The sequence below is a fragment of the Leptosomus discolor genome, chromosome 2 (genome assembly GCF_034619465.1).
Source record: "Leptosomus discolor isolate bLepDis1 chromosome 2, bLepDis1.hap2, whole genome shotgun sequence".
NCBI lineage: Eukaryota > Metazoa > Chordata > Aves > Leptosomiformes > Leptosomidae > Leptosomus > Leptosomus discolor.
In genome coordinates, this window is record NC_141392.1 from 48,019,224 (window position 1) to 48,042,379 (window position 23,156).

At 39.3% G+C, this 23,156-nt stretch overlaps 1 protein-coding gene across 3 annotated transcripts in view; it reads right to left on the bottom strand.

Annotated features, from left to right (window-relative positions):
• The window catches only part of SMOC2 (SPARC related modular calcium binding 2), a 145,267-nt gene that overhangs the window by 98,604 nt on the left and 23,507 nt on the right, over positions 1 to 23,156 (bottom strand). For all 3 annotated transcript variants that reach the window (XM_086461032.1, XM_086461033.1, XM_086461031.1), the window contains exon 2: positions 449 to 620. In XM_086461032.1, the coding sequence (XP_086317158.1) occupies positions 449 to 620 (172 nt within the window). The remainder of the gene's footprint in view (positions 1 to 448; positions 621 to 23,156) is intronic.

The following is a 23,156-nucleotide window of genomic DNA, read 5'->3' on the forward strand; positions in this document are numbered from 1 at the left end:
ACAAATATTTTTTTTCTTTTTTTTCTTCGCCCCCCCCCGCCCTACTAAATGATTGCAGTTCAGAAACACAAGACTGAATTTGACCATCTCTAACTCAAAATAGCAAACTGCAGTAGACAAGAAACCTCAGGAGATAACACTCTTAAAATTTACTCTGAGCCTGCCAATTATATGGTCTTTCAGAACAAGGACCTAACCTTACCAATTCCTTAGCAGTGACTTATTATAGTGTAGACAGGTGGGGCAGTCATATTTTTGCTGATGGATAAAGATTAATTTATCTTTATGTAGCATATTGTTATAGAATTAACAGGATGGATTTCAACCTACTTGCTTTTAGAAAAATCTTCAAGTACAGCACCCTAGTCTTCAACATACAGATATTTTCAAATACCATTTAAAGTCTATTATTTTCCATTATGGTCAAGAGAAACTTTGATATTCTCACCTTTGCAGTTGCCCCGGTAGGCTATTTCCAGCTGAGGGTCTTTGCATTTTGCTCGTTGAAATTCACATCGGGACAGAAAAGTTCTTCCATCCGATGCACAGAGTGACTTCTGAGGGGAACCTGCACAGTCCAGGCTGCATTCTCTGTCTTTGTCTTGGTCCACTCTCAAAAACTAGAAAAAATAAATTAATGCTGTAGGAATGCTATTCCTATGTGAAAACTGCTCTATGATCCCCTTCCCCAGGAAAGTCACACAAATATTACCCAAAACTGAAAATAAACCTCTGCCTTTTTAGCCTATTCAAATACTAGCTGATTCATCATATCTGGGGTTATTCAGCTACTGCTTTGAAATGGTAGTGATTGCAACCTTTCTGTAACATACACTGAATTATTGTAATTAGGAAATCTCTGAACCTCCTTCAGTCATTATGAAGCTGAAAACAGTGGCTTGGAGTCTTCAGAGCAAAAATGGTGATGGTAGAAACATCCTTCACAACAAAAATGAGACAGCAATGGAAACTTGTTTATTTTATTAGCTACGCATTAACTAGTCTACAATAACAAGCTGAAAAGTCTGTTCTAAGATCCAAATAGGATCTCTAACATCAATACTTACCTAAACTGATACCCATAATATCTGCAATGGCTCAGTGCAAGAGGTCTGAAGAGAAAATAAGCAAGGTAGGAGAATATTATGAGGCACCTCATGTAACACAACAGATCATTTATATGTGCAATGCTCATATTCAAAATCTAAAGACTCCTCAATAAAACAGAAATTTCAGATATATTTTATAGACATATTTCTATTTGTGCATATGCTTGCCTATAAAAGTAGACGCCAAGATCGAAGAGGGAAATGTTATAAGCTTGCAGTTTTTCCAGTGAGACCATTCTTGTAACATGCACGATGGAGTCCTCCACTTGGGTCATAACAAGCCCATGCAACTTTACAGGCTTGGGGATGAGTGGCTGGAAAGGTGCCCAGCAGAAAAGGACGTGGAGGTGCTGGTCAACAGCCGGCTGAACATGAGCCAGCAGTGTGCCCAGGTGGCCAAGAAGGCCAACAGCATCCTGGCCTATATCAGAAGTAGTGTGGCCAGCAGGAGCAGGGAAGGGATCGTGCCCCTGTACTCGGGCTGTGAGGCCGCACCTCGAATATTGTGTGCAGTTTTGGGCCCCTCACTACAAGAAAGACATTGAGGTGCTGGAGCAGGTCCAAAGAGGAGCAATGAAGCTGGTGAAGGGTTTAGAGAACAAGTCTATGAGGAGCGGCTGAGGAAACGGTGGTTGTTTAGCCTGGAGAAAAGGGCACTGAGGGGAGACCTTATTGCTTTCTACAACTGCCTGAAAGGAGGTTGTAGTGAGGTGGGTGTTGGTCTCTCTTCTCAGATAGCAAGTGCTAGGATGAGAAGAAATGGCCTCAAGTTGCATGAGGGGAGGTTTAAATTGGATATTAGGAAATATTTCTTCACTGAGAGGGTTGTCAAGCATTGGAACAGGCTGCCCAGGGGAGTGGTGGAGTCACCATCCCTGGTGGTATTTAAAAGACGTGTAAATGTGGTGCTTACGGACATGGTTTAGTGGTGGACTTGACAGTGCTAGGTTAATGGTTAGACTTGATGATCTTAAAGGTCTTTTCCAACCTAAATGATTCTGTGATTCTTTGAGTCTCAGCTGCCGTTCCAAAATGCCCCACCATAGGTGAGCAGAAAAAAAAAATCTGAACCAGGCGGTGTGCTGTGTGCAAAACAGTCTTGAGCCAAATGATTTTATTTCATTTTTTACCAACCAACAAAAACTTCTGACTCCTGTTTTCAGCATGGTCTGAGCCCTGGCATGGGTTGCTCATGACTGCAAACCCTCAGGGGTGTCCCTGCCCTAGCATGGTTGCCCATGGGCCACAGTCCCTCACATCTGTACTTGCACCAGTGTGGTTCACCCATGGGCTACAGTATTTTTTTTCTGGACTGGCACAGGGTAGTTCGTGTTCTCCTCTCACACTGCAGAATCTTGCAAGGGCCTTGCTACTCTAACCCTGTCAGTTCTGTCCATTGCACCACATGTTCTCCCTTTCTCAGAAATTCCATCTCATCTCCTCCAGAAGACAGTGAGTGGGTATAGGCTGACAGAAGTAATTTACATTGTTCCCATCATTAATTTCAACAGATGCTCCCCTTTCTAGTTCTGCCATGAAGCCGCACTGAACTTGGTCTAACTGTTCATCCCTCCACCCCCAAGACTGCAGGCAAGGCTCATAAGTTTGGCATCGTCCTGGGCACTGTGAAATGCAGGAGCTTCTCACTCTGAAACATACTGCCAAAAAAACTGATCGGTTCTCATGCTGTTGCATGCCAGCCAAAAAACAAAGACAGCCAAAAGGAAAGGTAGTACTTTATCCTCTGAGCTCTTGAAAATCAGGCACTAGGGATGAGGTGAACTCAATAAGGTCTCAGATTAATTTCTCTATGCTTTTGCTGTTTCTAAATAAGCATAAAATTAATCAAGGAATATAGCTACCAGGAGATAATCATTCTCCTAAGCATTTGGAGGCATCTGAGAAAAGATTTATCCAGCTGGAGCACTGGTTTCATTGGTGATACTTCATCATCATAAACCTCAGGTACAGAAAATTTTGAACTTCAGATCAGAAACTGAGACTACTAGGAGGAAAATTCCCAGAAAAAAAAAAAAAAAAAAAAGTAGGACAAAGTGTAGTATTTGAGCAGGAACAAGCTAAAAAAATTAGAAAATATTTGCTACATATAGTTTCCCTGCATTTTATTACACACAAAAAATGTATAAAGAGAGTCATAAATCTCTGTAATCTTCATACTTAAACTGTGGTGTATTTGCATTTCCTATCACTTAACATGAAGAAATATGTATGTCTTTCTGGAGAGTATGCCTGAAAACGGAGAAACAATCTCAAATGCATCATTTTAAAATAATAGTTATATTACTAGATTTTGACGAGAATTTTAAATTTTAGTGGTGCAGTAACATTAAAAGGAAAGCTTCCTTTTCCTGATGTTTTTGAGCAATTTTTGATTTTTAACAATAATTAGCTTCAGAAGCAAATTAGTCAGAAATTACACACAAGCCCCAAACCTTTCTTCCTGGAATTTAGGTATAGAACTCCAAAAGTGGAGAAGTGATGTTCCTTTTCCCCCATTTCAGTGCTATTTTGCAGATCCTTCTTGCTGATTGAAATTAATAACTAGCTGAGCTGAGTGGGAAGGGAGAAAAACTGAAGTCATCTCCCTTTACCTGCAAAATGAGCAACAGTGAAGACAGGCTTCCGTGATTCTGACCGATGTCCAAATTATGTGGGTCTCCAGGGCCTGTCGGGGTGCCCTGATGGGCTGCAGCACAGGGGGCCCTGGTGAGGTCCTCCAAGCCTCCCTTTCTCACCTGGGAGGCACCTGCAGGACTCCAGGTTTAGGCCTAGCTAGGACTGTGAAAAGGATTTCAGGGGAAAATGGACCACATGGGGCCTCTGGCAGAAAAACTGGATTCAGGCCCCTGCTCTGCCTCAGACTTCCCCTGTGGATTTTGTGATAGCAAGTCAAGTGATCTCCCTCTTCCTATTTTGTGAAGTAAGGATCTGAGTACAGCCTTTCTGTGTGTATAAGACTACCCCTCTGCAATGGCTAGGCACTTTGCCAGCCTTAATTTATCCTCAGCAACATCCCTGTTGAGCAGAGAATTATTTTTCAAAAGCACAGGAAGGCTTCGTGACCCACAGAAAATCATGTGGTAGATCACGGAACTGAACCCAGGCACCAGAAAAAAAATCACACACAGCAGCAGTCTAGCCTCTGTCCCATTTTTCTCCCAGACTTTCCTCATCTTTTCTGGTTTGAGTTGTTGCAGGAGTTAAGATGGGTATGCCTGATCGCAGTGGACAAACCACAGTAACACAGTGGACAGAAAATCCCCTTAATCATCTAAGGAACAAAATCCATTCCCTTGAGAGCGTGATAGTTCACAGATAAAGCTATATTTTAAAGGGCATTTACCCAAAGAGTTTTATTTAAGTATTTTATTATTTCAAAGCCTTAGAGGAGATTAGGGTAAATTATGGGTTCAAGGATATTCAAGAAACCTGGAAAAGCAAAGGATGAAGACATACCCGGGAGACAAAACCACTTGAATAGCTTGTTGGTTAGCCAAACCTCACTGGAGAATTTGGGTTGTACATTTAAACAATTTCCACCAACCTAGTGTAACTGAGGGATTTAAGAGCAGGAAGGACAAAAAGGCAAGCAACTGCGAGAAAAGATATCATACAAGAGAGACTAGCAAACATTTTTTACTACAGCAGAATAAGATGAGACAAGTCAAAATCAGCATTGCTTGCTCACGTGTAGCCAAAGGAATCGATAAATATGTCAAAACTAACAGAAATGCTGAAAGAAGCAAGGGCTATGGGATTTCTCATGGGATTTGCTATTTGTTTAAACAGAAACAAGCAGAGTCGGTGACTCAAAAACTAGGATCACACTGATGCACATGTTAGAGCTGTACTTTCCTGTGAAAATATTCTTTGTGATTAAAATAGGACAGTTTAGAGAAAGATGGTTCTAGATGGACCAGAAGGTGATTCACCCTGAATACTGGCTCTTCTCTTTCTGTCTTTAAGTTCTTCTAACAAATCTGTTATTGTACAAACATGTGATTCACTGAAAGACAAGCTTAAAGCAGCATTTCTGTTGAATGCTGGTAGCAACTGAAATTAAGCCAACAATAGTTGACCAACCTGAGATGGAACTGTTTTGAACAACGAGCAAAAACTAGACAATTATGGTTAAACCCTATTAAAAAGCAAACCACTTTTAACAGAGAGGTGTTCCTGCCCCTAATAACACAGAAACCAGCCTAGTCAAGTTTCAGAAAATTGTTTTAAACTACAAATTTGATCTTACGCTACAGATTACCAGGCATGACTCCTCAACTGGAGTTGCTTTAACTTATCTTCTGCTTTACATTTTAATATCATAAAAAACTTCTACAGCCTCCAATTTATTTCAGCCTTTCCAAAGCATTATACTTTACAACATCCCATTTCCAAGGGGCCTACTATTCTATACTAGGCACTGCTTTAAATTCTTATTAAGTTTGCCTCAGTTAAAAAGCATAAAACCAAAGTCACTATAAACTGCCTGTACCTGCTTGACAGATAAAAACATTCATGTTTCAGGTGTCACAGAATTCCAGTATTTTCCTTCACTGTCTCACACACCAAAGGCTCTTAATATTGGTTGAGATGTGTCCCCCTGTATCACCAGTGGTTCCAGTGATCTTTCATTCCTTTGTTACTGGAGTTTCATAACACTGGAATTGTTGAAGTCTGAAGTAGTAGATACCTGAAACCTTGCTTATACTGGGGAAAATTGTTTCTGCTCCGCTTTATCTTTCAGCTTTGGTTTTGTCACTGGTCCCACATCTGGGCTGTGGATGGTCAGGATGCTTATTTCCTCAACCACAAGCAACATGTTACAGTCCATGACAACATTTTTCCAGTACCTCAAGAGAAGGCATTTGATGGTTTCTCTACTGTGCTATTAAACCATTTATCAAGATAACGTGTCCATAAACTTGTTCACTGCTATGGCATAACACGTATCTTCTCTTTACCTTACACTATCTACTCTTATGCAGTGATTCAGTGTCATTCCCTCTAGTCTACATCCTGCCACCACATCACCACTCAGGCAGAGAAGGTCTTCAGATGAAACTGAGTCACATGCACGTTTCTCCGTTTCCAATGCACAAAGCTGTGATCCCACTGTTGATAGTGCACAGCAACTCTCCTTCCAGCTAAGCAGATCACAAAGCATACTGGGAAAAAAATTGTGCATGGCTAGAGAGTCAACAACTGGATATAACTACAAGCCAAATAACCAGTGCAAGAAAGCAGAAGAGTCGAGACCACTGTTACAGTCTGGTCATGGGAAGCACAGACATCTCTCTCCATTGGTCAAAAGGCTGATGACAGATGCACTTAGGCTGAGGCATAAATATTAGTTATTGAATCTGGCTCACAACCTTTTAAACAGTAATGGGAAACGCTCTACTCTACATTTCACAATCCACAGCTGTGGATTGTCTTTGGTCAAATGCCACTGATTAATCTGAGCAAGGCAGCAGAGTGTTCCCCAACTTCTTTTTTTTTTTTTTTTTTTTTTTTTTTTTTTTTTTTTGGGGGGGGGGGAGCAGCTTAACTCTAAGAAAGTTTACTTGCTGTCCTACAGAGACATTCTTAACACAAACAGGCTGCACACAAAGCATAACTCATAACTATGCTAACCCTATTTTTACTGTGTCCTAATGTAAGTTTTCATACTACAGCTGAAGACCCCAGAAACCACTTCTTTTCTGTCTGTGGAGAGAAACTCCATCATCTTCTGTAAGATCAGGTTGGAGTCTGTGCACTAGGAAAAAGAAAGACATTCAAGTTCATGGATTTGAGTTGTTCATCAGAGGTTTTCAACCTTTCTTCAGTTTATAGACCCCTTCAGTTTCCACTGGACCTACATACCCTCCACTGACACTAGGTATTTAAACATACTGACAACAGGTTTTTATTCCATTACTTTTTGTGCACTCCTTTTAACTGATATACAGACTTTCCCTCTGACCAAGTGAAAACTACTGCTTCAGAATGTGAAGTCTAGTTCAAGCCTGCTGGCAAAACAGGAGAATAAGACCTCATCCTGGGGGGCTGAAAGCCAAAAAGGCCTGAAAAACAAGCAGAAGAGAAAAGATGAATGCTAGACATCGCTGTTCTGCTTGGAAAAGTCAAGTGCAGACTATAGCTTTGAAAGGCAATTTCTTTATCCTGCATCTGGTTATTGTAAGATGTTGAGTAGAATTGTCTGACTTCCCTGCTGCTGGCACGGGAGGTCTGTGAACAAACTATGGAGCAGCATGCTCCGAAGTGGCTCTGTGCTTAGGGCTTCACGCTTTTGAGAAATGTGCTGATTTACAGTGATTTATGTAGCCATGCTGTTTCTGTCTGATAGCTGCCTGAAGGGCAGATGTGGAAATCTCCAAGCTAGGAATATTTTGTTCCCTCTGGGCTCATCTACAATGGGAAAAGGATTTAAACAATAGCAATATATATGTGTGCATGCGTGCATGCGTGTGTGTATATATATACACATCTTTGTGTGCGTGTATATATATATATACACACGTGTATATATATACACACATACCATTGCGCGTGTGTGTATATATATATATATCCACACATGCAGGCTATAATATGTAAAGTCATGTTCCCATGTGTATTTCAGACAAAGGCAATGATGTTTAAATATCAACACGCTACAGTCTGCCTTAGCGAGCACTCTAACCAGCTAGTTTGTCACAGTTAATCTGCTTTATTGAAACACCACTCATTTTTTCAATACTTATTGCACCACTCTTCTGACAAGGATTGAAGCAGAAGGTATATTTACAGAACAAACCCTACTCTCATGCCAATGCCATGAAAAAGCATTTAACCCTAGCACTGAAATGTACGGAAAACCTAAGTTCTCCTTATCCTTATTATTATTTAGGACAGTACCAGGATATACTTTCAAAATGACAATTCCATATAACTGCTGTACTGAACCTATCTTTAACAGATTAGTTCACCTTGTGCTGTTCCACTGAAGCAAAACAGTCCTTTGTGACTGTTCCAGGACAAGCCCAGAGCTGCCTACCTCAAATTGTGCCTACTTCAAATTGTGACCTCCTTCCTTGTCCAAACATACAGGACATCACCATTAAGGTTAAGCCTGCATGGAAGAATTTACACAGAAAGCTACCATACATAGGATTAATCAGGCACTATTCTGATGAGCTAGAATGTGCCCATTCCCACTATTATAGTGGGCAAGGCCATTTGTACTTACAAAGAACCTCATCAAAACATTTCTGTGTTTCTTCTCAATGGTAAAAGTTCTTGGTGTAAATCAGAATGTTGCCATTATATTCCACTACCAGACAAATGAGCAGACTACTGACTTCAATGAGGTTATCTCAGACTCCTAAAAATTAATATTTGTTCTTGAAAGTTCATTTATCCCCATTCACACAAAAAAAATTAGTATTCCAGCCACAATACTGAAGCACTCTCCAGGGCAGCAAGCCATGATTGTGATTTCATAACGTGGAGCTAGTTGCCTAGACTACAGAAACTAGAACTTGGCACCTTTATGATAAGATTCACCTGATTTAGAATAAGATCGATCATGTCCTAGAAATGTCCCTTCCACTTTACGAACTGGAGAGTCTGATCAACCAGCTCTCCTGCAAATGGTGGAAGTCCTATGAGATTAACCCAGTCCCCAGTGTCAAAGAAAAACAAAAGGGAAGAAACATTCAAAATCCCAGGTTCCAGACAACTAAACCAGAGGTGGGCTCTAGGTTTCAAAAAGAATTTTATCAAAGGTCTCCAGTAGGTGTCTGTGCATCTGCAGTGGCACACAGGAGGGAGAATTGTCTCTAATGCTTGCTGAGACATTGTTTTATTGAAAAGAGCCCTGTTAAACCTCTGAACGCAGACACACACCCCCTTTGCCTCATTATATTTCATGAAACTCTTCATGTGTAACTTATGACATCAGACCTCTTTCCATGTACACTTCAGCAAGGTTGGCTGAAAGAAACAGCTAGAGTATGCAACTTCACCAAGTGGGAAGGTAGGGTTTGGGTTTGTTGTTTTTTTTCGCTGGGTTTTCTTGTTGTTGCGTTGGTGTTTGGGTTTTTTTAATCACTCCAAATGACCTATCAATTATGACAGTGTGGTGCTTTACTGCCTTAGTCTCCAGAGTCCAGTGGAGCTCTTGGAGACTCACTGCCAAAGCTACAGCATCATCTCATTACAACCAGCACAGAAAATTGACTGTTAAACATGTTTGTGCTTCAATTGATGTGTTTCACTTTGGAATGTTATTTTTTAAATGTTTATTGCTTTAAAGGTGTGTTTTTAAGCAAGTTCTACTTTGCTTTATTGATGGAGGGATGGCTGGCCTGACTGTCAGCACATCCATCGCTTCTTTTTGCTGCTGTATCACAAATGACTAAAAAAGGCAAAGCATCACAGTTGTGCTGAGCTGAAACTGAAGCAAACTGAATGTCAGACATTCTTTCCTGCTTTGAAGAAAGGATGTACATCAATCTATTACACGTGCAACCCCAAGTTTCATAATTAGCATATCACAAAAAAAGTTCCTTCCAACAGCTCACCAACTTTAAGAGATTTCAGGTGATTTGGTGGCTCAACAATATTTCAGTATTTCTAATGTACCATGGATGAATCATTTTGGGGACTTGGGAGTCAGGGAACGACAACGAATTTAGAATTGGGAGGCGGGGTGGAAATTGACTCTCTAGGGATTCAAAAGTGCCAGTTGAGCAGATTTTTCTTCTATTTATTATTGTTTCAATCAAAAATGAACAGAATTGCCTTGGTCTCTGGAGGCATAGGAGAAGTTACAGCAAAAGAGCATTCTCTGCTGTTTAAGCATTCTGACTATAGTATACCAGGAAACACTACAAGAACAAGGGGTCCAAATCTCTTTTTTCTCTCCATTTGGCTTTGTCTTGAAAAGAAACTTCAAGGTAGTGCAGTCATACCTCTTGAAACCCTATTCTCTTCAATAGCTTAATTCTAGGATCTGGTTCCATCCCTACTAAGTTAAATACACAGGCTTCAATAGAAGCAGGTTTGTGCTCCTATTGAGTAGCACTCAGCCCTGGTGAACTACCCTTTCAGAAAGACTTTTCACTGATTCATTTGAATGCTCCTACAATATAGTCTTTGGAAGCACAAAGCACGCACTACACGAGTCATGCCAGAAGCTGCAAAGTCCAAGTATCAGAAACAATGTATGAACAATTTGTTGTCATTGACCCCATATAGCTAAAAATGAACTAATGGTCTTAATTTTCAAGACAGATAAACACTGTCAGTGACACTAAAACACCCATTATCTGACTACATTCACTCACTTACAAGATTAGGAGTCCTCCATATTTCACAAAACCACTCATTTTTGCAAACTGAGCCTAGTGTATTCACTATAGATGAAAACAGCCCACATATTTAATACTGTAGATATTTAGAAGTAATAAAGCACACCACACCACCAACACAGCAAGGGCAAATAGACTGAAACTCTTTTTTCCTTCCAAAAAATAGTTTACCTGGCTTTTCAGGGATCAAAAAAAATCTTCCTGTGATTTTTATTATAGTTATTTTGAACTTCAGTTTAACATAAACAGCTGGTTTGTTTCCCTTTGCAACAACAAAAAAGTTAAATGGTATCCAAACTTAGGGTATCAGCTTGCTGGATGTGTTGGCTGAGAATTGAACTGTAGGTTGGGATGGAAAACATGATAGTCTTAAGTATAGCACTGAATGCAGCACTGTTAAAAATGTGGTAAAAAAGACAACTCTTATCAGGAAAGTGGTTTGTATGCTTGTACAAGTGCTCAACCTTTTCATTTCTTCAGTAAATATATAGTTTTTCTTTCTGTGTCCAGTGGCATTACTTCTCTTGGCTTCGGAGTATTACCAGCAAAGCATAGGGATTCAAGAGAGTCAAAAAACACCGAGGGATAAACAGACCTTGGGTTACCAGAGACAAAACAATCTACCATAAATTGTTACTGAAACTCAGATAGAAAGGGTTTCTAATCTGAAGGTATTCTGTTCTGCATATACAGCAATCCACTAGTTTCTAGATGTGTCATGTCCAGTGTTCTGCATTTTTCCCAAGTCACTGGTAACTTTATGCCCTTCATTCTTGTGGTATTGTTATTCATAATCTTTTCTTTGGCCAGTTATTGTCATTTATACTGTTTCTTCTCAGTTGCCAGAAGTCACACAGGGAGAGAATAAACAGAGAAACAGTGGGATGCATTGTCTATGTATTGAATTATCCTCTAGTTTACTTAAGCTTTTCATGAGTACTGACCCAACTTTCAGAATACAAGTGGGCTAGCACAACTGTTTCATTAGCCAGTTTCCTCACACAAAAGTAATCTGCCTGGTTGGTGTCTCTAATAACCACAGCTATGATTTGGGAAAATAGACACATTTTACTGTTAAATCTTGTTCAAAGGCTGCTCACATAAAAAATATTTTGGCTTCTAAAATGTTGAAAAGCTGTTTTAAAATGCAAATAAAATCTAAGCCAGATCAACATTTCTATATTTGAGGGGTTTATTTTAGGAATAAAGAATATCAACACATACCTTTAAAGTACCTGAGGTAGCTTAAAACAATAAAACTAAGAGCAATGACCTGTAACTCAAAATAAGAAGCACTACGTTTAACCTCTGTCACAAAGGCCAGAAACCTTGTCATCCACCAGTACAGCACACAGGACATGTGAAACCCTGAAAATGAGCTTCTAGATGGTCTCAAACAGTCATCTCCAGGGCAAGGTACTGCCATCCTCATTATTGCCTGGAATCACGAAAGGGAGACCTCCTTCCCAGCTCACCCTTGCTTTCTTCCCACCTCACACCCAAGCAGCCACCAGATCTCTATATTTGTCCAGCAGCAATTACACCGGGGAATGTCAAAAAGACAACTTTATAAGAAGTTCTTACCTCAATGAAAATGAAATAATTTATTAGAGGAATAGGGGGACCCCTCAAATGCTGAAGTGAAACAGTACTGGATGTTGCGTTACAAACTTGTAGGGAACAATCTCGCTTTGTCGGGAGGACAGAAAGGCTCAGCTAAACAGGGATTTTCTATATCTGAGTTTCTGTGCAACTCTTTAATGCCTATCATTAGGCATTAAATCAGCAGGCAACTGGCCACTCTCCATATGGCTGGTTGCCTTCCCTTCCTGAGGAACTAAAGAACACAGAGGGCATCTCAAATGACGAAGACACAGTATGAGACAATATCACAACAGAGCGTTTCTTTTTATATTTTAAATCAAGTAAGCAACTGATTCATGCAGGGCAGAAACTCGATAAGACATCAAAGGTCTAATCCCCAACCCATAAAGCTAACTTGCTGACAATAAATGCAGAGCTCTAACTCTCTTACATTTATCACTGCCATCAGCTTCTTCACAACAAAGTATTTTGGAAGGAAGGCAGACAGCTGAGTCTGGGAGGCAGAATTTTCTCTTGTTAAACCATTGATCTTAAACCAACACGTTGCTAGGTTTAAATACTGTCATCTTTAAAAGAAGAAATCATGCTAAAAGCAAACAGTTAAATAGTACACATTTAGAATGTACAAGGGTTTAACAAGCCTGTCTAATGAGAAAAAACCACTTCCCATAGGGACACAAGAACCTGGCTGTGATTTTCTCAGACCACTGGCAGTTCTACTTCCTCCCAACTTGGTTTTATGGAACTCTTGTATGTTTGTTTGTATGCTGGGCAAAAATATTTTTCCTGTAATTTAAACCATTGTTTTCCAAGGAAAAAAAAGTCATTAGGAAGCCATTTATTTCTAATTATTATGAGGACTTTTGCAAAAGAAAAACCCTTGAATATGAAAACCAAAATTTTGTGTGTATCTAGAAGTGGGTGGGAGGGGTCAACAAACCATGATCCAAACCAGGCAATTTACCAGCATAAAACAGAATTTTTCCAAGTTTTGTGTCACATTTTAAGTGGCCTCTGCTGTCTTTATAGCAGAACACATTTTCCTTGCTGTTCTTTGCCTTCTACACACTAGCTGGCCAGTAGCTTTTAAATCTGTTCTAAAAGATTACCCAGCAATACCAGAGAATGTTAAAGAATTGTCATATTAGCAATACAACCCATTAGTTCCTTTCAACCATGGACCCTTGTGTGTGAGACTTCTTGATAGCAAACGAATTGTTAGATATGAGAAATCTGACAGAGGAGAATTTGCAGAGTTTCCATTAAGGATGAGTGAGCAAAGATCTCACCATAGTAGGTGCTGTACGAAAAAACTCCTTGTAAGCTGTAATGAGTTACATGTACCATACTGTGGATGAAGAATGACCAATAAAAGAGACTACTACACTCCAGAATTGAAAAAAACAAATGCTGTTTCTAAATACAGGGAAGCTCAGAACACACAGAAGTAGATTATATCAGTCGATTGGGATCCTTTGATTAAAATCACCTATATTATAGATTTTATTGAGAATTCTTACACACTGAAGGAAGCCTAGACACTCTGTATTAGTAATAAGAAAACTCCTCCAAGTACTTTGCAAATACAACAGATAAAAAAAAAAAAAACAAACCAGAGCTCTAAAGAACAGATATTTCATTTTAATTACACTTTAGCGCACCCCACAAAGTGGAAGAATCAAGGCACAGCAAGTTCCAGATTTTACCAAGAGCTTATCTAAACACAGTATTTCTACAATCCAAGAGTGATGATTTCTGGAGTCCAAAGTCTCTGATGCAATATTTCGTATTTGTGGCTTCTAGTCATACTAGAAAAATCAGAGAATCTTATCCTCTCAGATTATTTTTGTTGGAAGCATATAATTACTCCATGTTAAGATATTGTTTATATGCAGTGGAACTGACCGACAAAATACAGACAGGGGTGACACCTATGAAATATTTTGCTGTTTCCCTGTGGAAAATAGCTCCCTGATACAGTTTTGCACAGATTATAGCATTTGGAAGAATATCTAAGAGAGCCCATCCCTTTCTAACAGACATGCCCATCCCACCAATTCCACATCCTTTTCTTCCCCTGTGTACAAGCTGTTGTCTTTCTTGGAGTCTGAGACCTGGCTCTTGCAAATCATATTTTGTCTTTTGGTGCTTGTGAGCCCAAGAAGAGCAACCGTAGCCACAGCTTTGTTTCTCTGTTGTGTGTAGTGGCCTGGAAAGCCAGCAGCAGTGAGACAGCTAATTTTGACCGAATATCATTGGCATGGGAGGAAGAAAAGAAACAGTGAAGCCATTTTTAAAAGAGCTTGATCTTTGCTCCCTGCCCTATGCCTCACAGAGAGAAAGAAGAGTTGAAACATTCTCACCTCCCCTTGCATTATTGCCTGAGGAAAAGGAGCATTAGGTGACTGACATTATGCAATTGCTCATTCACCTCCCTTCCCTGTAGGGAGAGGTTGGCCACACACCTAAGTAGAATTAGAAGCTGCCCACCACAGACTACCAATGCTTCCTGTGGACTGTGCTTGACCACATTAAAAAGCAATCTTGATAAATATGCAATGTCAGTCTAAACATATTCGGCCATGACTATGGCTTGGACTAGATGAATAAAGGGATTTTTCAGGCTCCTTGGCAGATGTAACTCATTGTTTAACTGTTCAGAAAACAGAAGAGCAGAGGTTTTATGAGAATTGAATGTGCCCATATTTACTACTGGAGAGGCCTTCTTCTAGCTAAGATGCAGGCTTGGGGGACCCAAAAAATTTGTCCCCCACCAGACTTAGCACAGATTGCCTTTGTTACCTGCACTAAGTTATTCTGTCATTGCACAGTTCGCCACTTGACCTTTCGGATGTCATCCACTAGGCTGATATCCTTAGCCTTCCTGGTTTATTAAAGTTCCCTGAGGTCCATCACTCCTGCAATCTATACCACAGCTCCAGCCACAACTTATTTAGAGCAGCATCATTAGCTGACTCTGACACATTTGCCATAGGCTTGCTGTCACTGGCTTGGACTCAGGCTCCCAGGTAGGGAAGTATGTTCAGCTGCGAAGCTGTCTGACAGAAAGAGGTGCCAAAGTACAACAGATCCCTGATACAAATGCCTCCAATTACTTTGTGGCGTTTCCCCATTATTGACACAATTCACAGAAAATGGTCACCTTTTAATAATTCTTTTGGATTCACATGTTTTAGAAAGTTAAAAATCTAAGTCCTCTGCAGCTGCAGTCAACAGTTAAATATACACTCTCCTCACAGCTTGTGTCTGAAGAAGAGAAATTCCACTAGCATCAGTTTATAACCGGTGAATTTAGTCACAGAGATGTGGTGGCTTGTCCAAAGTCACAGAGGAAGTCTGTGGCAATGCTGGGAATTAAACCCAAGACTACAGAAACTCATTCCTGTTTTTTAACCACATGCATCATCCTTCCAAATGTTCTTTCCTACAAAAAGATTTAGTCATGGCTGAAAAAGGCCCAGCTCATTAACAAAGTAAGAACACGGCAAGAGAAACTGTATGAATCCTTCAAAACTGGCATGTGCATTTTCTTGTTAAAAACATTTGAGGATGTTTTGTAAACTAAATTATGACCTTCTTTGTTTCCATTAAAAAAAATCTTTGCTGAAGGTCATTTTTAATGGGATCTAGGATGACGTTCCAAGAGAAAAGCATGGGCTGAACTGTTTTGGCTCTGCACACCATTAATTCTCTCAAGTTTTGAAAAACAGTCTGGTACTGATAGGTTTTTTAGCTCTTTCATGGCAAGTCCTGAATTCAAAGTCTCACACAGTTCTCCTCCACTTCTGAGCCTAGAAGAATAGAGGAGAATAATAACACATTTAGTTCGGAAGCAATATATACCTGCAGCGTTTCTTCCTTAAAAGAATCAGGCCTACCTAAAAAGCAAGGCAATATTTGGAGTCATGACTCCACCCTTTCTACCTACAATGAACTGATTAAATCACAGAGAAGCCATTTGGTCTCTTGGTGCTTCTTCAGTCCTCACCCAAAAAAATCAGACTATTATTACTTGTCTTTGTAAAGCATTTCATAAACCATGAATGAAAAATGCAATATAAGAGCAAAACATTAAGTAAGTGCCAAAGCCACAAGATCAGGCTCTGAACAAGGCCACAGACTTGACTTTCACTTTAGTTCTCTTGGGTTCGTTTATTGCTGAGCATGGATTACTTGGATTTGCTATGACAGCTTAGCACAATGTTTTATTTAGTCACGGGTTTTTAGCTTTAGGAACACCTCAATTTTCAGATACTTCTTTGATGTAGCTGTCAGACATGTAGAAACAATGACAGCATTGTTAAAATATCCATCAAAACACAAAATAGATATGATACATCAATGTTTCTATAGACAAGTGATGCTGTTAAGGCAGAGGTATATTTTTGAATGTTTTTCTAAACATTGTTCCTTACCACTAATTTGTCTAAAAGCTATACCATAGTGCTTCTCAAGAGCAATATTTCAACCAAATTACAAGTTTACCTGAGAATAACTGAAAATACTCCAACCAAGAAGGATATGTTCCTTAGCACGGCTCCATACTCAAATACTTCAATCTTTTCTTTGCCCAGCTGGAAAAGCAGAGAGGATTAGCATGGCAAGGAGTTGATACTATGATTCATCTGCTGCATACCATGCTTTTAATATCACAACATCTATCAGAAAATCAAAATAAATAACAGTGGAAAGTCTTGAATACAGAGTATGCAAGATGTGTGTTAGCTGCTCTAAGAGGAATGAAGCTGTAAATTGGCTAAACTCTTTGCCCTCCTCGCACTAAAAGCTTTATTAAGAAAACTGGACTCTGCTTGAAGTTGAGAATGTTTTGTTTCCGTAAAATATTGAACCACAAGAGGATCCAAGCTAACTAAATACGGAGCAAGAGATGTTTTTGTATACCAGCCCAAAATATTCTGTTACTGATTCATTGGTAACTTATGACTGGTTTGGATATAATCTTAACCAACCATCATTGGTTTGGGGAGGTGGAATGACATGAGTCAACTAAAATGAATATGATAAAGAACAGCTCACTCGTACTGCTTAACAAAGTCCAGTCAAAGCTTTGCTTCTTGCAACAGAAAAGGCAAATACAAAGAAGTATAGCAAGCTCCATTTATCACACAGTTCCTTTCTCCCTAGTCAAAAGCATAACAGCCTTGTACAGGTAGAAATGAAACATAGTACCATGTTGTCGTCTGCACAGAACACCCAAAGAAACAATAGACAAATGCAGTATTTTTTCATATAGTAGCTGTATTGCATACACACCTTCATAAAGTGTTGCTGCCCATTACTAAACGTTCTTCTTTCTTCTTCCCATTTCTAAGTCTAAAAATCTTGTCAATCAAGAGATACCCCAAGCTCTTTCAGCAAGGCTGACATAACCCTGCACAAGAATCCAACTAAGATTTTGTTCTTTGTCTACAGTAGTCACATCCAGAAAATATTAAAACATAGACTCTGGAAGTGACAGAGAGACATTAAAAATAGAGAAAAATACTATGAATAAATTTAACCAGCAAATCTTAAGACTATATCTATCAATCCCTGCAGAAGTAGCACAGACAAATGTGAGGTTTTAAGCTGAATCTTGAACTCCAGATAGAGGAGCAGGTGACCTGGTGCTGCCAATAGAAAGGAGGTGGATTCCAGCAGTTATCTACTGTTAAGCATATGTAAAATTCCAGTAGGGAGAGTGAGTGATAAGTCTGGAGGAAACATGATTCTCATTAATGAACAGTCTTCTAGTTTAAACCTTTAAACTGTATCTTGGATTGCCTTAGTTGTCAGTGTGAGAGAATATACACTGTTATCTAACCACTACAAAAGTGCCTAGCTTTAAAGTTTAGGGTTGTATGAATTTCCCCAATCACCCTGTAGGTTGCCTTTTACCTTTGAGTTTTCCCCAGTTCTGTTCACTTTTTGCTTATGTGTAATATATAAGATGAACTCTTTTTAAATAAAGTTGTGTTCTGGCACAGCATAAACAGGTTATCGCTTTGAATATGATCCACCTTTGATTAATCACATATGATGTCTCATGCGTATCATAAAAAACAGACTTGCTTTTTCTATTATATCTGTTTAAGCTGCTCTTAAGAGATTGAAAGAACAACTGATAACAGCTATAAAATTCCCCTGTGCTCTCAAAAGGCTTTAACTAGTTGTGTATCTTAGGTACACAAGAAGAAGATCCTTGCTGTTTCTTAAAGGATTCACACTGTCTGCAAGCTTTGAAATACTGCTGTTCTCAAGGGGAAGCAGTCCATGATTGCTCATTCTTGCCTGCCTCAAAGTTACAAACTTGAATGGCAACTTAAAAGGAGGTGTCAGGATTTGTATCTTCCTTAGCCAAGACCTAATACTTTGCCGAGTAAGAGCTTGTAGATCTAATCATCTTCTTGCACTCTATTTTATTACTGGCCCAGAGCTATCCGAAGTACCAGTTTCTTCTATCTGATAGAGTATGCAACATGACATTTCATGGGCCTCACTGTTTTCTCTCCTGCTCCTTAGTGGATTATATTTTCATGCTAATTATTACTGAACTGGTAGCTGCACGGATCTTACCCTTGATTCACCCTAGTTTGTACTGTTCTTGGCTAGAAGAGGTAAGAATAAACGACACCCCCCCCCCACCACCACCATGAGAAGTCCGACCATCTTCCTCCATGGGAATTGCAGCTGTGCAGAGACAACATATCATCTTTGGGAAATAAAAATCTGTAAGGCAGTTTCTCCTTGCTGGCATAATAGGGTGCAAGTCAGATCACTTTCACTAGGACAGGTAAGTCAAGGCCCCTACTTTGATGAAACAGAAACATAGCAATTGCATCCAAATAAAGACACAAGTAAAGGAATGGTAATTTCTTTTCATCCAGTGTGAATCAGAAAACACAAATATTAGATTCAGCAAGCCTGGAAAACTACACAGGAACACCCAACAAAAGGATTTGCAGCAATGCTTCCAGGAGTTCCTGCTTCTGGCAGGCAAGAAATACCACAAGAACAGCCACAGTTTAATCCGGAACTGGATATGCATGCAAGAATAATGAAGATGGAGGGAGGGGGAATGACAGACACAAGAACACAGGACTTTCGCAAGCTCTGTCCAACCTAAAGAAAAGCTTAGGTTTCTTTGCAGGTCAAGTTCAGTTGAAACCTTTATGTAACTCAATAGGGAAAGCCGGAGTGGAAATCAACACTCGATCCAGCTTTAATATTCTCTTTACGTCAAATAATTATATAATGTGCTGATAAGTGACAGCCTTAAAGGTGAGAGGCAAACAGCACAATGACAAACCTAGTACCCTGACAGCAGGACGTGGCTATAAAAAGTGTAAAGAGAAGGCATTGGTGGCAGTAGAGCCTGGAAGAAATCAGTGAGGTGAGGGAAGACAGCAAGGAGGACACAGCACAGGCATGGAGGCCTACCTTAAAACAAAGCTCTCAAATGGCCATTGTAGAGAGCTGCCATTCCAACTCCTTCATATTTGGTGTTTGCTAGCATATATGCATGATGTTCATACACATGCAGAGACTTGCAGATATTTCCCAAAGCTGATGCAAAGAATACATGTCATTTCTATATTACTCACACACAGAGACATCATATGGAAAGCACAGACCTTTCCTCACACATTATCTATTGGCACCAGTTGCACTGACTTTAGCAAAGTTACTCCTGATTTACATCTGTGTAAAAATAAGTCCAATGTGTTCAAGGAAATTCTCTGCACAGCTGGGACAGTTTAGACACATGAAATAGATGTTTGTAACACCATGTGATTAAAGAAAAACCCAAACCACACAGTTTAGATCTGAATCCAAATCCTCCTCAAGCTTGGTGTGTTTTAGATCCAAGATTTTGACTCAGCCCCTTGTCTATATAAATGGTAGCAATTCACAATTTGCTGTGATTTTAACTAATATATCATAGTGGACAGATCTACACCTACTTTGGATTTTAGAGTCTTTATAGTAACTGGTAAATTAAGTTGTGGAACATGAACAGTAATGAGTACTGGACTAGAACAAAAAAGAAACATGGAAAATTAACATGTTAACAGGCAAGTGCCAACTTGATGTTCCATTAAAATTTTAATTTCCATTGTCCATGACTCAGATGTGAATATCAATTTGCTGTATCAGCAAATATATGTGATCATTAAAAGAACTCATTCCAGAGTTAAGCAGTAGGGACACCTGTGAGAGAACCCAATGACTTCCAGCATGAAAAGATCATTATGGCTCTAAAACCAGTTTCTGCTTAAAGTTAGAACTATTTCTATGAAGATTATCCATCAACCTCAGCTGTTTCCCTCCTCAAATACTTGTGGGAGGGATTGAACTCTGTCAATGTCATTAACAACAGCAATCTCTTTTCCTTCCATAGGACAAGTCATTGATCACTTACACATTAGAATGCAGAACTTATCTATTCTGAAAACATTTGAAATGCAAACAAATTTTACAGGAAGCATTAAACAAGCAAAATACCTTTCTCATTCAAGGGGTCTGCCTTAACTTCCAGTAAAGGCAAAGATCCAATAACTTGAAGTGGAAGTCAGAAAAATTCAACACACAAACAAGATTCAGCTTTTAAAAACAAAAGCAGTTCATCAGATGGATTTATATACTTATTAGTAAGAATGAGAACAGGAGTGACCCACTATGAATATGCACATACTTAATACTTCCTTCCCTAATAGCCTAGTGTTTTTCTCAATTTGAAAATGTGTATTTTTAAAAAGTATATACTAAAACTGGTTGGTAAGACGTAATTAACACAGTAATAAAATGAACTCGTCTTCCTACTCTTGAGAATCAATGTTAAAACCAAAATATGTCAACTATGCAGTTAGTTGTGGGAAAGAGGTTTCTTTCCTAGAGTCTAGGCTGGGAATCCCAAGTTTGAGAAAGTGCTTTCAAATTAAGTTAAAGGTCGCCAGCCACAGATGTTTTCTCTCAGAGGTGGTATATGCTGCCAACCAAGTTGACAATTCAGAAATATCAGGAATATGCAGAATAAGCCTTCATTTCCCCTTTTACTCTGAGCTATGACAATCCAGTCATTTGAAGAGTTTTCATAGTACTGTAGTCAGGCAGCTTTAGATCCTCTTCTTCAGCAAGCAGTACTGAGGAACAAAAATGCAAAATCGAAGCTCTATGCTGAATGTTAGTACTTACAGTTACTAGATACCAGCCTTTTCCTCAACACAACATTTTCACAACTAATCAGTATTTCGTCTTTTCCCAATGTAAGAATATCCTGCCCACTTGCTCCCACCCAGCTGCTTACACCATTTCCATGGATTTCCCTGGGGTAGCAAAAGGAACAAGTGTCTGGGGGTAAGACAGGAACCCGCAAAGCAGATCTCAGATCCCTAATCTCATCCCAGTCAGAAAAACAGCATCACTTAGAAGGAAATGAACTGATTTTGTCAGCCCCACTGGACAATCTTACATGGCAAAGCCATGTATTTTAATCAAAATCAAGTAGTGCTGTGCCTCTTACTGTCATCTGAGCGCTAAACATGAAGAGGGTCAACAGAAATATGGTTTCTTGAGTCTCCACATCAACAGTGACACCATTCATTAGAAGAAAACTGCCAAAGCTGTACTTGTTTCCAAACATCCATAAATTAACCCCGATGCCTCAGGGTGATCCACACTGCAACACCTGTCACATCCAGATGTTTTTGTTTGCTTTTGTAGCAGCAAACTCAATGATTTCACAAGTTAGGAAGACTGTTTTGGTGGTTTTGTTTGAATAGGGGATTTTGATACATCATCTGTTTATGCATATGTCTGCATATTTATCTACCGCTTCAGAATTAGCTTACATGTGAAATCAGAAGTTTGTTGGTGTTTGGTTTGGTTTTTTTTCTTTATACAAACTGTATGCCCTACTACAGTCACCTTTTTCAGTATCTCACCAAAAAACTCTGAGCCTGGAAAGATTTGTGGACTGAACTGTTTCAGTTAAAGGGTATCTGAGTCAAGGTTACATTGCCAAGGAAGCGCATGGAAAATTTGCTTTACTGCTGCTGATACTGTGATTCTTACACTAAATACAAGAAAAGCATACAAAGTCATATTTAAAGAAAAAATATATTATTTCACTGACTTATGTATGCTATTGTTCAGTTCCAGTAAAGGACAGATTTTTTATCATGGAAGCAGGGAGGGAAGGCATTGTTTTACCCAGAGAGTGTATTCAGTAAACTGAATTAATTATCGATATTTTTCTTCAAATGGGTAGTTAGAAAGTAGGAAGCAATTTTGTTTCCATTAGGCAGGAGTGGGAAAATTCACCTATATTTGATTCATAGCTGCAAGTAACACTTAAAAACTTTAAGTCAATACTGAAATAAGTGGGAAGATGCCAACTCTTTCCATGAGGACCAGGCGACCCTTTGTCAGCCCAGCTGTATCTCAAGAGAATACACACAGATAAAATACAGGCTTCTGGAAGTAGCTGATTTTGATTTTTCTGACCTCTGGCTGCTTGGAATTTTCTTTCTACATTTAAGGGTGATAAGCATTTGTTATGAAAACCCAAACATGTCTGCAATGATTCTTCACTCTGGCACAGACAGGATTACGCTTTTGTGTGAATAAATCTACAGTGATGAATTCACACACTAAGAGTAACTGACTGAACAAGAATTTCTATGGTCTTTTATTGTGGCTCAGAGGATCAGGGAACCAGAGTCCCAGCTATGTCTGTCACTGTTGGGCACAAAATACAATTTTTTCAAAACTGTCATTGTGCCATCTGCAAAAACACAGCTGTGAAGTGGAATAGTCCATCTGTGTTACCCCGCGTGAAGAAGGGGTTTATACACTGCAGCCACCTGTTAAACTCGGAAGACCCACCTCTATCTAAACATCAGTGATCATTTTAGCTATTTGTCATTAGAGAAGATAAATTGTCCAAGTGAAAGAATTTAACACACTTGGAAAATATTTTTTCCAAATAACTGATTAATTTCAGGTTTTCTTTTAATCCTGGTTTTTGGACTGTGTAGTGAGC